Here is a 17,447-nt window from a genome sequence, read left to right as displayed (position 1 = left end):
GATATTGCTTAGAAAGAATTGTCTAAATTTACGTAAAATATATTCCTTTATGTACATATGTTCAGAAAACACTTGGGTGTAAAGTATGTGTGTGGGTATAGGTAAGTGTTTTTTTTTAGCGTAGAGATCCATTTTTCACCTGTGGAACTCATCTACGAACATGGGTCAGTAACAGTCTGTAAATATCACACCTTGTGGCTTTTGACTACTTTGCCAACGGAAAGCTGCTCTTCTGGTTAAGCTTGCTTATGTCAGATAAAAAAATCCACAAAAAACTCCCCGAAACTTACATTATCTTCAAGGGAAGAGGCTCTAGCCTCTAACTACTTTTGAACAAGTAAAACATGCATAACTTTCGGCTATCACCTAATGCTTACTAATATGCCACCGTTATGGGATAGAAGCAGCAAACAATGATTATACTAAGCTTTGGCAAAATCTCAAAGTTGACAACGCAATCTATCTGTTACATACCTTCTCCATCTATTTTTTTATATTGTAAAATTCAAAACAGTTCCCAGAAAGAATGTCACTGTGATCTTATTACCTTGTTTGACTGTGAAATCACAGGCTCTGGCCGCCCCACTTCAAGATAGATTTTAAATTCCAGTGACATTAGACAGGAAAAGCCAGAGCCACCATAACACAATTAAGTTCTCCTGTTCAGATTGGTTTCTCTTAGATTCCTGAATTTAGCTTGATATATTTTCACCTTGTTAACACATAGTTACATGATGCTGAAAAGCAGTGGGAGCAGGAAGATTTCTTAATTTTTCATTGCACAACTGATAGACCAAGTCTCTGAAGGCAAGTCGAAAAGCAGGCCTGTTCCATTTGTGGGCATACTGATCAAAACTAAATCATCTTTCTGCATTCATCCTCAAGGTATAATAGCTCTTTGGCACAGGTATTCTGAGAAGACAAGCTGTTCATTGACAAGGAAAACTACCAAAAGATTGCAATCATCATAGACACATGGATGGATCATCCTCAGGTGAATCAAAATTTCTAGTTTGTTCCTCCTCATCCTCTTCATCATCGTCATCATAACCTGCTGAAGCAGGATGCCCATTAAGATCCACATTCACACCATTTACCTTCCTCACAAACTGTCCTCTCACACGAGGTCTCCGTTCTGCCAGCTTTTTTCGGTTAACATACCTGATCTTCTTGTCAAAACATCTTTCCTTCCTCTTCTGTCTAAACTTCATCAGTGCAGCCTTTCTACGATCAACTTTGCTCCACTTACCTTCAGCCGAAGGCGAATTTCCAATCGGGGGCCATTGATGTGGTGTTGGCATTTGGCCAGGTCCTAAGCATAGGCCCATAGGGTAGTAAGGAAATGATGACATCCCATTCATATGAGGGGGACATGGTGGCATATGATTATATTGAGGTGACACAGCTGAATTAGCATGGTTGTGGAGATCTTGCAGGTTCTTCTGATACATCTGTGTTGATGGTGGCATCATGACTTGATTGATTGCTCCAGGCATAAAATAGGAATAAGCAGTTTGAGCATGAAAATTCACAGCATCACGCTGGGCTTCATTGCGAGGATGCATGTACACCTGCGAGAACTCCTCCATCTTTGAGTTCCTCTGTTGCGGTAATTCTAGTGATAAAGGGGGGGTAGAGGACCTTTCCATGGAATATGAGTCTGGTAAACTGTTACTACTTGGATAGTCATCAGCATGTGAATGATTTTCAACTGCATCTCCATTAACTTGCATTTGAGTTTCAATCTCTAAATGCCCTACGGCTGCATTGGTATTCTCTTCCATCCTTGATTGGGGAGCCACAATTTCATGGGTAGAGATCGTTCCTTGGTCATTGCTTTTAGGCATGCCTGATTTGACGTAGGTAAAGAATGCTGAGGATTCACCTATCTTCAGTTTACTCTTCTTAGGAAATGAAGAAATTTGTCCTGTTCAATAAGCATTACATTAAACTTAAACCCATCTGTAAAAATAGGAGAGGTTCATCTCAGATTGTTATGATTCTCAGAATAATACAAGGCAAAGCATATTACCCATAGTAATCTATCTCCGGGTCTGTTACATATTACTATACAACTAGAGCACAGAGATTACCATTGAAGTTGCTTATTAAGCAACTCATTTAAAAGGGTTATTTAAACATAAAAATTTAAAGGCATATGTAATTTAAAAGGGCTATTTGAACACAAATTTAAAGGCATATGTACATCCGTTAACAAGTACTCAATGATTGCCCTAAACCATTCCAACATACCCAGTGTAGGTGGACCTTATCCCTACCCTTGGTGAGGTAGAGAGGCAGGATTGCAAGAAAAATATGACAAGCAAAATAGCAATGCACAGAGAAAATGCAACAGATAGTAATACACACTACTGTGACTACTAAATAGTACTACTAATAAGGAGAGGACGACGCTAGCCCCCTAAACCATTCCAGTGATAAAATACATCGAACTCTTAATATCTTTCTCTGACTTTAGGCAAAGGAATACGGACATAAACTTTTCCTCAGCATAGGCCAAATCTACAAACAGAGTTAAGGCCTGCTTCTGTTACTTGTTTACACTGACACTACCTTAGACATGCCTCGCATTTCTAGTAAATAGTTTATGCACCAAATTTTGAGAGCTAAAAGATTAAATATGTTGCTCAGGCTCTCCAAGAACATTGTTGCACCCTATCGGATCCTCAAAAAATGCACCACTTTTGGAGGATTTGACACACACCCATCGATATTTGTGTGTGTGGGCGGGAGGCTGAGTTCTGCATATGGGTGTGAAATATGTAATAGGTAACCTACTCTGTCAACCCAATGTTGCTTCCTTTATCAAATAGTATTCAACAAACTTGTCAGCAGAATAAAAATTAAACTAATGAAAGGTAGTATTCGCTTTCTAGAGAGATCAGTGAATCATTATGTTCCTCAGGTTGAAAATAATGGCAAGTAAATATCATTTCAACAAAGAGAATGAGTGACTTAAAGCCATATGAATCACTGACCTGTCTGTCGATTATTAGTTCCTGGCACATTATACTGACACTCAAATGGAACCACAATCACAGTCTCTACAGCAGCAGCAGTGGTAGCAGCATTGATCTGAAAATATAGTAACCAAGAGACAATACCATCATATGTAAGTTTATTCCTCTCTAATCAGGAAGGAAACTATTGCTGAATGTTCAAAAACAGTAACAGGTTCATAGAAAGGCATGAAAAAAGGTTTTTATATAACAAATAGAATGGTCAGAAAGCTGCACTCCTAAAAATTTGCAATGTATATCATTCTTTTAAACTTTGAATCAGATAATAATTGTCTTGTAAAAGTAATGGTTAAGTCTCTTTAAAAGTCTGAAGGTTGGGTGTAAAGATGCAAAAAGCCCCTTCACTCTAAATTACTAATGCTTTCTCTCAGCTAGTTGTTTGTCACTTGGAATTGATGCAAAACCAATGTGCATTACAGCTGTTATATAGTGTGCTTAGATGTTTAAGATTTGCTAGCAGCAATTAAATTGCTTTAGCAATTTATTTGGTTGTTAATAAATTTAGCATATTACCACCACCCTTTACAATGGTCTGCACCGCCCGTTTGGCTTATGGCATCATCAACTTGCTTTTCAATCAAAGCGATTTCATAACCATTGGCAGTTAGATAAGCTCAACAATTTGGCAGTTACAGCTAGGAAACAAGAAAATAACATTTTAGTAAAGGGGTATGCCTATATCTGCTAATGACGACATATAAATAATAGCTTAAATCAGCTCACTATCATTAAGAAAGGAAGAAAACAGGTTTTAACTCTATCCAAAAATTTAATAAACAGCACATTGACAAATGGAGGTAGACCCCAGAAAATGACTATGTGGTTGTTGAGTGAATATGTTCTGCACCTAGAAAACATAATTTGCATGTAATTTTCAAAACAAAAAGAGCTTCTGGTGCTTCCATGAATTTAGGTTCATCATCCAGGTATTGGGATATTAGAGCTGCTAGCTACCATGAATTATTCCAAGAGATTGAGTTTGGTCCGCGACCACGGTAGACCATATTCGAATAAAAACCTATCTTGCTAAAGAAACCATAAGTATGTCGACCTAAAAGTAACAGCCACATCAACTCAATTAGTCAAAGGTCTGATGATAGTTCAGCTTCCAGTTTCCCTGTAGGAGGAAACAGAGTGTGCCAGCACCAAAGGCATTAAGTTTTTAAAGTAAAGCCCCCCCCCCCCCCAAACCAAGAAGTCAACCGTAAAATTTCAGATACCACTTACTTATGTCAACTTTCAATTCTGGCCTCCACACTTTCAAGGTTTATCTCCAAATTACAGACTTACAAAAGAACAAGTCACTGATGCACACCTAACAGTCGCCTTGAATACAGAGAAAATATGAAAGCACAATGATGAATTTTAATAGTAATGTTATGAAAATTTGTGCTTCCATGCAAAATTACCTCATCTTCGAACTGAATAGATGGACATACTTCCAGATTGACACTCTTCCGGGACTTATCATCAGTATCATCAGAGAAAAGAGTAGTGCTATTTGTATTAGGATCACTGGGGTCTGATACAATCAAATCAAAGTCATAATAACTCAAGATGTTCTTCTCTGCTAGTCCAAGCTGTACATGAAACAAGAGAAAAGCAAGGAATATTACATGGATGTTTGTCATAGAACATATAAGAATCCAAAATTATAGGAAGTTCCATGCATGCACCCCAAAGGAAAATGATGTCAAAAATAAAAAGGGTCCAAACATTTTTTGCTTCTTTATTAAGAACATGCAGGGTCCAAACATTTTTTGCTTCTTTATTAAGAACATGCGCCTAGCCTTCTATTTACCTTTACACTAAATCTACCAAAGTCTTTCAAGTAAGAGAAATGCAATTGCTAAGAAGAATTGTTAAGCGACCAAATAAAATACATGCCATTTGCCTTCTTCTCCACATGTGAGTCCACAAGTTCAACAGCTCATTAGTGCGGAGAGGCTTCACAAGGTAGTCAGCTGCTCCAAATTTGAGGCACTTGACGACAATAGAGACTTCATCTTGTGACGACATCACTAGGAAAGGAAAAAAAAACAATGAAATATTTTACTGCTCTTTCAGTACAGTCGAAATCAAGTTACAATTTATACAAAGTTATGCTTACTGATCACAGGAATACGCCGCAGTTCTTTATCCTTCATTATGTATTTCAACATCTTGTATCCTTTGGTCATAGGAAGGTCTACTTCAGAAAGAATGATATCGATATCAGGTCCTTCAGCATTCAGCGCATCAATCACCTGTCTGGGTGACCTCACTGAAGTCACTGCAAAGAAACAATTACCACCATCAACACAAGAACATGCAATGCTGCCTTAAAAAGTACCATGTGTATTAAAGCCAAGTAGCCAACTGCAGACTGACCTAGGAGTAAAAAAAGGGTAACTTACTAACACAAGCATCTTACCCCAGCCACCACTAGCCCCCAAGTGTCCTCTATCCTTTAGTTTGTTTTCATTATTTCATCTATCTATTCTGAGATGGGAAATAATTAATACCAACTAAGCTACTCTGTGCGAATTATTCCTTTTTAAAGATCCAGTTCTACTCTCCATTTCCATTTTCTTCTCATTTTGTTGCATTTCTCGGTTTGGGAAGGGGGAAGAACTTGGGATAGTTGAACTTGAACCTTTTGGCAAGGTTGCAAAACTGAATTCTGCCCCACTCCTCTCCCAGACCTTCAATAATTAGATGAGGCGAAGAAAGCCTCTATCACTATTATTACAAGACATCAGCAATTTAATTTAAAGTGTGAGCTGAGAGATGAACTGAATGAACATTAATCTTCAAAAAGATCAAGGAGAAGTAACATGCTTAAGTTGGGAAATCAGAGCTCATGTTAGATAAAGCAAGTGATCTATCATCTATAAACAACGGGAGTTAAATTAAGATTAACAAAAACATTCCACTCAGAACAAGAGTACCTATAAGACCTTAGTTCACATTAATTCTATTACCCTCTTTAGGAGAAAAACATAAATCATCCCATATCAAATCGCACATAACACATATATAAGACTATCAATAATGAAATAAAAGAAAAACAATAAACACAAGAGTTGAATATTACCTTGATAAGAACATTTGCACAAGAGTGTAAGAACTTCCTGCGAGCTCTTAACATCTTTATCACACAGTAATATCCGCACTTTACTCCTATCAATGAACCCATCCCCACTCTTAACAATCCCATTCTTCTCCATCATCTCCAGGAAAATACTCAAATCAACAAACTTCAAAATTCCAGATCAAAACCCCCCACTCCCCCAATATCACTACTACAAAACCTCCATTAAAATCACTTTCCTCTCTTCACTATGAGTAAAATTAGAACTTACAGTTTCTATTTCAGCCGGTTTCATTAACAGATCACCTAGTCAATCTTATCCAACGCAAGGATATACATCCCGTTTTCAACAGTGCTTCTGCTCTTATGCTTTGATAAACAAACAAACAACAAAGTCTACGGCACACCGGACGGAATCAACAACCGGAAACACCGTTCGTCCGACCGATCCGCCGACGCATGTTAGCAAGAACTACTACCGGTAAATCTGTACAAACTTCCTAAATCGGTTCTACCTAACCTTGAGTAAGAGTCAAGTTAGCAAAAATGAAGCCAAAAAAAGAAAAGAAAAGGAGGAGTTTCTTCTGGCTCGTAAGGTTCTGAGTGGTCGTCCAAAAGTTTCAGCTTTTTTCAGGCCGACGAAAAATAAAATATTTTAATATAGCACCTTTTAGGTAGATGGTGAGAGCTAAAGTGCGCTGTGTTTTGGGGGTGAAAGTATCTGAGCCCTAGAATAAGGAAAAAACCAACGGTGGTGATTGGATGAAGTAGGCGTAGCTGGCACGCGGCGTAAGATAGTGGAATGTAATTACGTGGAGAAAAAAAGTGAAAGGCAAAAGATCAAAAAGAGCAAAAAGTGAGTGGGAGGATATTTTGTTAGAGATAGAGGAGATGCCACGTCACGTGAAGATCTAGTAAAGGCGTGTTTGGATTGTGAATTTTGGAAGGAGAAAGAGGCCCGCAATATGTATAAGGTTTCTTATTGGTTAATTGGATTGGATTCGGGTCCCCAAATATAAATTGGAAGGCCCAATTTTCTCCACACGTATATATTCCTCACGTGTGAGACCAACTTGCCTTCAATCTTCAAGCATGTTATTCTTTGTTCTGATCTTATCTGTTCCTATCATTTTTTGTTTCCTACCTTTTTTCACCATCAGTGTGAGATTTTGGGGTTCGAAAAATAAAAATATATTACGTGGGATTTGAATTTTAAAACTTAAAGGAGAGTTTTGATCCCTCAATCATTAAGTTAATCTCTAATTTTATATTTAAGAATTTCAAAATTCATATACTTTAAAGAATTTAGTACTTCTTACAGTCTTATTTCTTCCTTTGCAATTTTTTACAACCCAATTTACTTCACCTTTGTCAATTCAACGGAGGCCTTAATAAGCCCTACCGTTTTAATAGCTTTCTTCGATTGTTTCAACATAGAAACACTTAATCTCAGTAGTTTAAAGAAATCAAAAATTGCGAAACAAACTGTATTATTGACCATTGATGTAAATTGTGGATTCAATTGAATGCAAGTTGGCTTCACACGTAAAGAATATATACACAAGTGGTGGGGAAAATTGGGCCTTTAAATTTATTTTTGCAGAATCCAATCCAGCAACCAATAAAAAACGTTGTACATATTGAGGACCTAAAAGTCTCTCCTTCACAAATTCAATCCAAACACACTTTTTATACATGGCATCTCCTCTATTTCTAGAACTTCTTCTTTTTTTTTTTTACCCTTTTTGTTCTTTTTCCCTTTTCACTTTTTTCTTCGCACTTTCCACGTATTTATATCCCACTATCTTACGCCGCGTGCCAGCTACGCCCACTTCCATCCTCCACATAAATTGATGTGTTCTATCTTGACCCCTATGAAACCAAACAAAATATATTCTTCAATGAGGTATTTCTTTGTCGAGGAGGTGATTATATATGACGGGAAATAATTTCAATTTACTGAAAATATGATTCTAGATAGGATAGGTGGAATCAAGAATTAAGTTGTTAGTAGATAGTTGAGTGTAATCGTCTTTTTATTTTGTAATCGTGTTTTTCCTTTTCTTCTGTGTTTATCACTACATGTTTCTTTACTTGCTATATGTATCTTGCTACTTTATGTCATGCTTCAATTTCCTGTTTTGTTTGTCGAGTTGAGGATCTATCAAAATCAATTTTTTATCTCATAAAAAATAGAAATAAAATCGTTATATATATTACGATACCTAAATTTTATTTATGAGATTATATTGAATATGTCATTATTTTTTGGAGCACGTGAGTAAAGAAAAGTTTGCTTTTCTTTTAGTGTACAGAATTAGTCCGATTAAATTAAGGAGTCTCAGTCATACCATTGTAATCCTCAATGTAAATTTTGCTTTCGCTTGCGTACATCAAATGAAGATCAAAATATACTCTCTTTTATTTCATTTCCATGCTTTAGAAATAATAAATGAAATACATGTTTTTACCATAATATTCATATTTACGGGTGTTATAGTTTTAATGGACTTGTTTATTTTTTTTTGAAATGAGTGATATAATTAATGGTAATAGTAAAAAAAAAAAATATTTTTCTTGATATGCTAAAGTAGACAAGTATTAAAAAATATTGTTTTGATATAGTGAATAAGTAAAATTAAACGGAGAAAGTAATTTCTATACAAAATAATGAAGTTTTCTGCATACATCATTTTGTCTTTTAACTAAGCTAATAAGTTTCTTCTTAATAAGTACTTTTTTTCCAAGAGAGCTTACAAGTAATCATGTTCTTTTCTCATCCTTCATTTTCATAGCAATTATTTTGTGCCAATATGCCTTTGCCTTTATTCTTGAGAAAAGTATTTTTTTTATTTTTTTAAATTTCATTTGGTGTTCGATATCCGCATTAGAGTTCGATAAATCTAAGTTCGCTAGGGTCCATTTGAGGGAAAACACTCCTTATCAAGAATTTTTTCATAACCAAAGCTCGAAAACTCTAGACCTCTAGTTAAGGGAGGAGCAGCTCCATCCACCGCATCTGTTCTGATTGAGAAAGACATTTTCAAAGCTAAAATAAAAGCAATTTAAAGTTTTATGTCAACTAGCAAAATTGTATAAATAATCATAGTGCAAAGGACCACATGGTGGCGTGCGGTCACGTGACCGTTTGGGAGACAAAAGTTACAAAACAATCAGATCACCACATATAAGTGCCATAATTCGACTAAATGAAAAATTAAAAGCAGGATTAACGATCCATTTAATTTGAACACCCATTTAATTTGAACTCAACTAATACTTTAGTTAATTTTGCCAGAATGAATTAATTTAGATATTTTTCCTAGTAGAAATTGATGAACAATTATAATCAAGGCGACAAAAGTCAATTATGGTGTACTAGTAGTATTATAATTGAGACATCATCCACTTTCCAAAGGCAAGTGGGCATTAAGAGACAAAAGTTACTTAACAACAACAACATATTTAGTATAATTCAATTAGTAGAACCTAAAGAGGGTAGATTATTACTCGTGCCTAGTGGAGGTGGAGAGCCACAAAAGTTACTCAGTTGGGAAATATGTATAATCATAAAAAGTGAGTTGAGGAGTAAACATTGATTGCTCCTATATTTGGAAGCAATTGAACTAAAAATCATTTGCAAAGTCAAAGTATGACAAACCCTTCATATTTTCAATTCAAATCCTACAAGAGAGCTAATTAAATCTCACTCTGAAAAGATTTCACAGCAACTTTCTTGTGAAATCTCACAAGCAGTCCACGTTCATACAAGTCAAATCTGGGATCTGATCTATCAGGTGGAATTCACAATCAACTTGTTTGCAACTAAGCGGATGCCAGCATTCTGTTGGACGTCATATGAATCCAATGAGAAGTAAGCATCCACGAATGTTCCCGGTTTTATCAAGGATTCCAGTTCTTCCATATCAAATCTACTAAAGATCACGAGCTTCTGTGTTGTGGAAGATTCTTTCTGGTATATCTCCGTGATCCAACGGAAAATATTACCATCTATAACAGTTGGTAAACTGCATGTTTACAAATGTTAGAAGTTAGCTTATAGCACAGAAGGACCATCGTCAGTAGAAAGAGGCTGCTTGTTCCGATAAATGGAGCAGGATTAACAGAGAACGTAAAATATCACACTGCCACTTTATCTGGTGTATTTCACAACTCTTATGTCCTAACTTTTAATAAGAAACTTGGGATAACCATGAACTAAAGAACTCGAAAATAACTCATGTAGTGACTTGGGATAAGGGCACATAATTTGTTAGTGACATGTATCCACCCTCTAACATTAGAGAGCCTGAGGTGAGAAGGGATGAAGAAAATTTTAACATGAACTATACATGCAAGAAAATGGCAAGCATAAGGTTACCTAGTCTTGGTAAAACAGGGAAACTAAGCATATTTACTTGTAGGAGGTGGAAAAAAAAAGAAGAAAGATCTAAACTTACTTTAAACGGACAGTAGGATAGTTCATAAATCCAGGCTTTCTAGTTACCACAGGCCTCCACTCTGAGCTGCTACCTGAGTCCACAGACAGCTTTTGAGCATGATCATCAACTACATCCAAGATTTTGCATAGATCCGATGATGCATCAACCACAAAGCTCAGTCGTGGCCAACCAGCTTTATTAACATACTTTTTACTAATATCAAATCGCACCTTCATTCGTCTACAACAAACTTGCAGTTCACCATAGTCGTGCAATACTTGTATCTTCTGAGACCCACGATAAAAAGGGGCAAGACTTACAGAGACAGAAGGTATGGAGATTTCATTTGGTTCTAAGAAGTCATTCCAGCCAATGAAACTCTCAGTTGCAGTTGTGGAAGATCCTGGAGAATATGAACCAGATTCATCTCCCATGACATCTGACAGAACGGATTCCTCTAATTCGTCCATGTTAAAGGGATTGATTTCTACTGTAGATTTGACATGACTTTCTATCTTGATGCTTGGTGAGGGTGTATCTGCACTGAAGCCAGTCTTCTCTGGAGAAGCTCTCCCAATTGTTCGGCTTCTTGTAATAGCATTAGGAGACACCCAACTATTCTCTGTAAATATGTCTGGCAGGCTGGATTCCTGCAGCAAAGCCATAATTCATTACTCTGTTCAGCCCAAACAGAAGTTAAGAAAGCAAATAATATCAATCCTGAGCTCATAGAGTGACCTATAACATCTACATGAATGCATCCATTTAAGGGCGAGCTAAGCATCAGCGGGCTAATGGAAGTGCTAGAACCAAAAGGTTGAAATTACAATAGGATCCAGTCTGGGACACTGGATTAAAATTCAAACAAGGCTTAACTTATTACTTGCAGAGCTTCAGTATAATATAAACATTTGATGAATCAAATTTTGGTCAGTCCATCCAAAGCCATCCTAAGGGTCATGATCAGAGGCTCAGCAGTGGCACCGTTTGACTATTTATCAAAGGTCAAAGTGTTAAACCAGTCAAAAGTTGTGACGAGTTCTACATCATATGTTATCCTAGTATGACGTCAAACTCTAGCCTTTGCCAGTAGTCAGCCAAAAGACAACTCATGCCTCCGTTAAGGCAAAAGGAAAGATCTCCTTTATCTTGCCATCGGTTAGTGTCACTGATATTTTTATTGTTGAAAGAAGAAGAAGTTAAAAGTAGAATGGATCTGTATTTTGATAGCTGCAAAAACTAGAGCTTCAAGTATCACATTTAACTCCGTTGTCCTTCTTCCTCTTTTTCTGGCTAGGCATGTGTGGAACAGGAGGAGGAAGAGCAGATGCAGGATCGCCTGAGGATGAGATTATGAAAAGGGAAAGGTACAAAAGTCCATTGCATTGATGAATTATTCTCATCACTGCAGTCTTTCAGGTGTTTAGTAACATACAAAAACAAGGAACAGGCTGTCATGCTATGGATTTCCTATGTTGGTATAACGTGGAACAGAACCATGGAAGAATAAATTTGTAGCACGATGCACCTAGTTTAGATATATCCCACTCAATATTGATGGCTGGCAAAGGACCCAACAAGGAACAACAAGAAATTAACTTTCAACGTTCTCCAACTTTATGCATCATCACCAAACAGACAAACAAAAAATAGCAGCTGTGATGGATGACTAGCTTACCATAAACAAGACAGTTGCACAGTACTTCAGCACTTCAAGATTCATTCGGACATCATCCAAACTCCTGAAAATAATCACAGGGAATATTTGCAAACTCAATATCAATTGAAAGAGTAAGAACTTGCAATTCAACATAAAAGAAGCATTCTAAGTATCAAATGAAGAGCACATTACATTTTCTACAACAGTAAATTTCTCAGTTTTTGTGACAGTTAAATTAGAGTAACTGAATCTGTTAGAATAACAAGAGTGACCGTCGCAATCCTCTGCTTCAAACAGAGGCCAGAAAAAAGGATGCTAAAAACAAGGTGGTAACTTACAGAACGAAGTTGCGAAAAACAAGAAAAAGAAGACATGAAGCAAACTGTATTAACATATTCTGTGATGCTTATTGTCGTATATTGAGCAAGAATAAGCACATTGAGAAGTTAAAGAGAAGGAAATAAGCCTAGTCCACGCTGTCCAACCTACTAGTCAATAAAGGTACACAATGGGATCAAAGAACATTAAGCTCACGTTACAAATAATATTTTTCAACCAAGGGCAAAAGTGCACACAAAAAAGGAAAAACTATTTTACCTATGTGTTTGCTGTCCAAGGCCAAAATAAGTAGCAAGAGAGGCCAGCTGATAAATGAATTAAAAAAAGAAAAAAACCCAATCAGCAGCCAACCCTTGAAAGTAAGAATTCATCACTTGTACCCTTGAGATTACGTCCATTACCGTACCCAAAACTTAAGCAACGTCTCCTATTTAGCAGAAGTGGCCTAAACTGCAAGTGTAAAATGTCCAATATGCAGTGTAAAGTATGCTTGCATTGAATACTCCTGCTTGTCTTGAAACAGTGTCTGGTATCTAGTGATGCATACTTTTTTCCAATTTTCTCATTTTTTTTAACTTCTTAATAAGACTAAAACAGAGATTACAGAAATAGAACAGCATTACATATCCATTTTAATAACCAAATAAAAAAGCGAGATCTGGGAGGATGGAGATTATCATATTTTAAGTTTGAGAAAAGAAAATCCCAAAGGTAACAAAAGAAAGTATATGCTCCTAGATGACATGCTTCACAAAAATAGGGCAATTTATTAGGCTAATAGTAGCACATATTGGATATTTGTAAAAAAGGGCAGCCCGGTGCACTAAGGCTCCCGCTATGCGCAGGGTCCGGGGAAGGGCCTGACCACAAGAGTCTATTGTACGCAGCCTTACCTTGCATTTCTGCCAGAGGCTGTTTCCAAGGCTTGAACCCGTGACCTCCTGGTCACATGACAGCAACTTTACCAGTTACTCCAAGGCTCCCCTTCATATATTGGATATTTGTAAAACAGTTTTTTTTATTTCCGTTTCCTTCATTGTTCAGTGACTTCAATAGAGAAAAAGATGTTGATAACCATTGACGCAAACTCTTGCCAAAATGCATCAACCACATTGATTTATGAATTAATTGATTAGTTCTAATCCAGTAACTAATATTGCCTGTTTTTCCATACATTTGGGATATTTTTTTTTTACCTTCATGTCACCAGCTCTCCTTCCAAATCTCTGAGTCAATAAGGCCAATGTATCAATAATTCCTCTAGGCTCTGGTGCTGGCTTATTAATTCCAGCAAATGCTTCCCGTATCCGGTGACAATCAAATTTCAGTATATTGTGGCCTGCCCATATTCTTCCTGCACGAACCACATAACAAGCACATCCAAAAATCACCTAATCGAAAATACAGCTCAAAAACACTGAAATGAATAAACTTTCAAAAGGCACTTAGAAAGAGATAAACAGGGGAGCTGGGTGGTGTGAAGCTAGCTAACCATGGAGAATGTCATAGACTTTTTCAGCGATTTCAGCGAAGGTGGGAGCAGATGTGATTGCTTCAGGGTTAATGCCGTTACAGCGAACGGAGAGGGTGGAAATGAGGGAGAGATCAGTGGGCCGTACGAGAGTGGAATAAGTCTCTTGCTCGACGAGCTTCCTTGGACAAACAAGGATAGCCCCAAACTCCAAGATAGCAAATCCTTGTCCGGGTCGGGTCGGTACAGTAGTTTCAACGTCGAAGAAGGCTACCTCCATCCTCTCATCGCCCATCATCATCAGCTCTGAAAATCAAACACTAGCCAGGGAAAATGTTGCTTTCTTCCAGCAGATTTTATGGATATGTATAGCCCTGCATGAGAAATGTTTCACACGAAACGAAGAAGCTTCCTTTATTTGCAGGTTCAAAATTTCTATTCATGCTCTATCCCGCCAACATTTTTTTTGAAAAAAATAATAATCAGGAAAGGAACAATTTTTAACTAGTCCATTATCACATATTATTTCCAAAAGTAATTTGATAAATTAAAAATTGGCTTAATTTTTTGGCTAAGACTTGGGAGAACATAACTGCTGGCCATATTCTTTGTTTAGCGCAGGGATATCCTAAAGGGAATATGATTCTAAAACCTAAAGTTGATGTCAAATGAATTACTATATTGTTTAGTAGTTCTTAACGTGTATACCACTATTACCTGAACGTTAGTACTATACCTCAACCTCACGTCTCTCTTCCTTAGTTGTCTAGAAATCTATATGAAGAAGCTTTAGATGTAATCAAAATTTCGGTTAATGTCTATCTTTGTGAACAAATTCGGATCTGATCACATAAAAACTGGCTAATTCGAACAAAGAAACTTTTATTATTTTGTTGTCATAAACCAAAAAAGATAAAGAAGGAATTCGTTCGAGGCAAGGGTGTATGTATTGCATAAAACTATTATCAATAAAGACTTTAATGTCTCAAATGCTACTACTTATTACTAACCAGAAAAAATAATGTTTAGTTTTACATCGAATTACAGTAATAAATCTAGACAAGACGCCTTCAGGGACAACTTGGAGTTCCTCAAATAACCAATACTTGCTAGCTACCTGTAAAATGTCGCTATGCTGTTGCAGAGGTTCCACAATAGCATTGTGTTGCCACTTCACTTCTGGATTCCACCCCAAAAAATTTGATATTTTTGTAGATAATGGTCAGGTGTTCTGCCAGAATCAATTTACATATGCAATCAACATGAAACTCATATCTGATGTTGTCACCATTATTGAACTTCCCCTATCTATTTAAGTGCCAAATGAGTATCCTTGTTTTTGTGAGACATACAATTTACCTGAAGTGAAAATAGATTACGATTCAGATAGAAGGGGAGGAGTTTATAAGAATTACTGTACATGTTGTGTAACTATGTTAAGCATCATCACTGTGAGCTGGAACGTTACTTGCAGTGTTCAATCATTTTCCTGCTGTGCTTTTTCAGCAAGAACTTTCCTCTTCCCAACTGCAAGGACATGCTACAAAATTTACATTACTTAAAAGATGCTCACTGTTTGCTGAATCCTCACGCAAGTTCAGGAAAACCAGCATAAAAGCAGTAGCAGACCAGCTCTTTGGCAAAAGGGTGATCATGAAAAATCATCATCCACTCGAGATATTTAAGAACTGTATCTGGCATTGCTATTGTTGATGCAAAAAATCCAGATTTTACGATCCTATTGTTATTTGGAGATACCGCCACATTCCCCATCTCCAAAAGAGAACTTCTCATTGCCATCAGTTGCTAAAAGAGAAGACGGACCATGCAAATTACTTACCAGCAAATTACTAGGGGATGAGGTTCAACTGGGTGAGGTGGATATATTCCAAACACTTGCTCCACTCCTTGAAAGTTCAAATTGTCACAAATCTACATCAAACTATTAGTTCCTCCTCAGAAATACTTGGCTGGTAACCTTGCAATTTGGCTTGACTAGTGAGCAGACCAAGCATCTCATAGACTGAACAAGTATGCTTGTGACTTAGGTCACTGGCCAGAAAATTATGAATGATACCATCAGCTTCAATTTTGCTTTGACCAGGAGGCTTCTTTACTCCCATCCAAAACATCTTCTGTCTTGTGATGACAACATCTTGCCACCTCTTATCAGCTGCATATAGATTTGACAAGAGCACAAAGTAGCCAGCAGCTCTATCAGGTTCAAGCTCCACAACCAACTTTTCAGCTATGCTAGAAGCCAGTCTCACATTTTTGTGTATCTTGCATCCACCAAGAAGAGCACCCCAAACAGCCTCGTTTGGCTTCATAGGCATTGTCTCAACAAGCGCCACGGCTTCATCGAAAAGTCCAGCACGACTTAGCATATCAACCATGCATCCATAGTGCTCAATCCTCGGTTCAACATCCCAAGTCTCTTTCATACATCTAAAGTATCTGTATCCCTCATTGACATAACCAGCATGACTGCAAGCAAACATAATACCTAAGAATGTTATCTCATCCGGCCTAACATCATTTCCTCCCCAACTTTCCATCTGCTGGAAAACAGTAAGAGCCTCCTGTGCATGCCCTTGTTTTGCAAAACTTGTGATCATACTGGTCCAAGAAACTGAGTTTCTTCTTGGCATCCCTTCAAATACCCTATAAGCTTCATCTATTTCACCACAACTAGCATACATATGTATAAGTGCATTGTAAAATGACACCAGCACCGGCTCATTCCTAAACTGTGAGGACTCAACAACACGTGAATGAATCCACTTCCCCAGATCCAGAGCTCCCGATTCAGCACAAGCTGATAAAACAGCCACTAAAGTCACCTGATCAAATTCCACATGGTGCCTTTGCATCAGGCGAAACAGAGCTAGCGCATGTTGACATCTTCCATTCTGCGTACATCCTGCTATCACCGTCGTCCAGGAAACAACATTCTTATCTGGCATCTCATTGAAAATTCTAAGAGCCTCATCAACATCTCCAGTTCTAAAATACCCAAAAAGCAATGAATTCCAAGTCACAACATTTTTGCCGATCATTTCATCAAACACCTTCCGTGCATCATCAATGCAGTTTTCCCCTCTGGTAGTTGAATATAAATTAACCAAATTAGTCTGAACAAATACATTTAGCAAAGACCAATTTTTTAAAATCTTCCCATGAAGCTGCTGACCTTCCCTGAACAAACCCCCTTTTGAGCAACCATTAAGTACATAGGAATATGTGTACCCATCAGGCATAGCAGTTAATTTTTCCATTTGATTAAAAAGCTCAACAGATTTATGTGGGGTTTCACTACGGGCATGTCCCCTGATGATTTGGTTCCAAAGGGTAGTGCTTGGACTTCGAACTTGACTGAAGATTTGGTCAGCATATTTGAGACTGTAAGATGTTACGAAAG

The 17,447-nt window shown here is 37.3% G+C and overlaps 3 protein-coding genes across 3 annotated transcripts; all 3 read right to left on the bottom strand.

The window, feature by feature from the left end:
* Window positions 1-405: 405 nt before the first annotated feature.
* LOC129893772 (two-component response regulator-like APRR1) lies at window positions 406-7,204 on the bottom strand. The gene is made up of 6 exons (XM_055969158.1): window positions 6,118-7,204; window positions 5,152-5,313; window positions 4,929-5,062; window positions 4,451-4,621; window positions 3,000-3,096; window positions 406-1,927 (listed from the first exon to the last, which is right to left on the bottom strand). The coding sequence occupies exons 1-6, from the start codon at window positions 6,251-6,253 to the stop codon at window positions 966-968; spliced, it is 1,662 nt and encodes a 553-aa protein (XP_055825133.1). The 5' UTR covers window positions 6,254-7,204; the 3' UTR covers window positions 406-965.
* A 2,430-nt stretch (window positions 7,205-9,634) lies between these two features.
* On the bottom strand, window positions 9,635-15,228 carry LOC129896187 (protein NEN1). The gene is made up of 7 exons (XM_055972028.1): window positions 15,144-15,228; window positions 14,048-14,400; window positions 13,752-13,909; window positions 12,814-12,860; window positions 12,235-12,298; window positions 10,575-11,206; window positions 9,635-10,142 (listed from the first exon to the last, which is right to left on the bottom strand). Exons 2-7 carry the CDS (start codon window positions 14,325-14,327, stop codon window positions 9,908-9,910), a joined length of 1,416 nt encoding a protein of 471 aa, XP_055828003.1. The 5' UTR covers window positions 14,328-14,400; window positions 15,144-15,228; the 3' UTR covers window positions 9,635-9,907.
* Window positions 15,229-15,963: 735 nt separating this feature from the next.
* Window positions 15,964-17,304, bottom strand: LOC129893966 (pentatricopeptide repeat-containing protein At1g05750, chloroplastic-like). Its single transcript, XM_055969428.1, has one exon. The coding sequence runs from the start codon at window positions 17,302-17,304 to the stop codon at window positions 15,964-15,966; it is 1,341 nt and encodes a 446-aa protein (XP_055825403.1).
* Window positions 17,305-17,447: the final 143 nt, after the last annotated feature.

The sequence above is a fragment of the Solanum dulcamara genome, chromosome 7 (genome assembly GCF_947179165.1).
Source record: "Solanum dulcamara chromosome 7, daSolDulc1.2, whole genome shotgun sequence".
Taxonomy (NCBI): Eukaryota; Viridiplantae; Streptophyta; class Magnoliopsida; order Solanales; family Solanaceae; genus Solanum; species Solanum dulcamara.
This window is presented reverse-complemented; position numbering and strand designations above follow the sequence as displayed.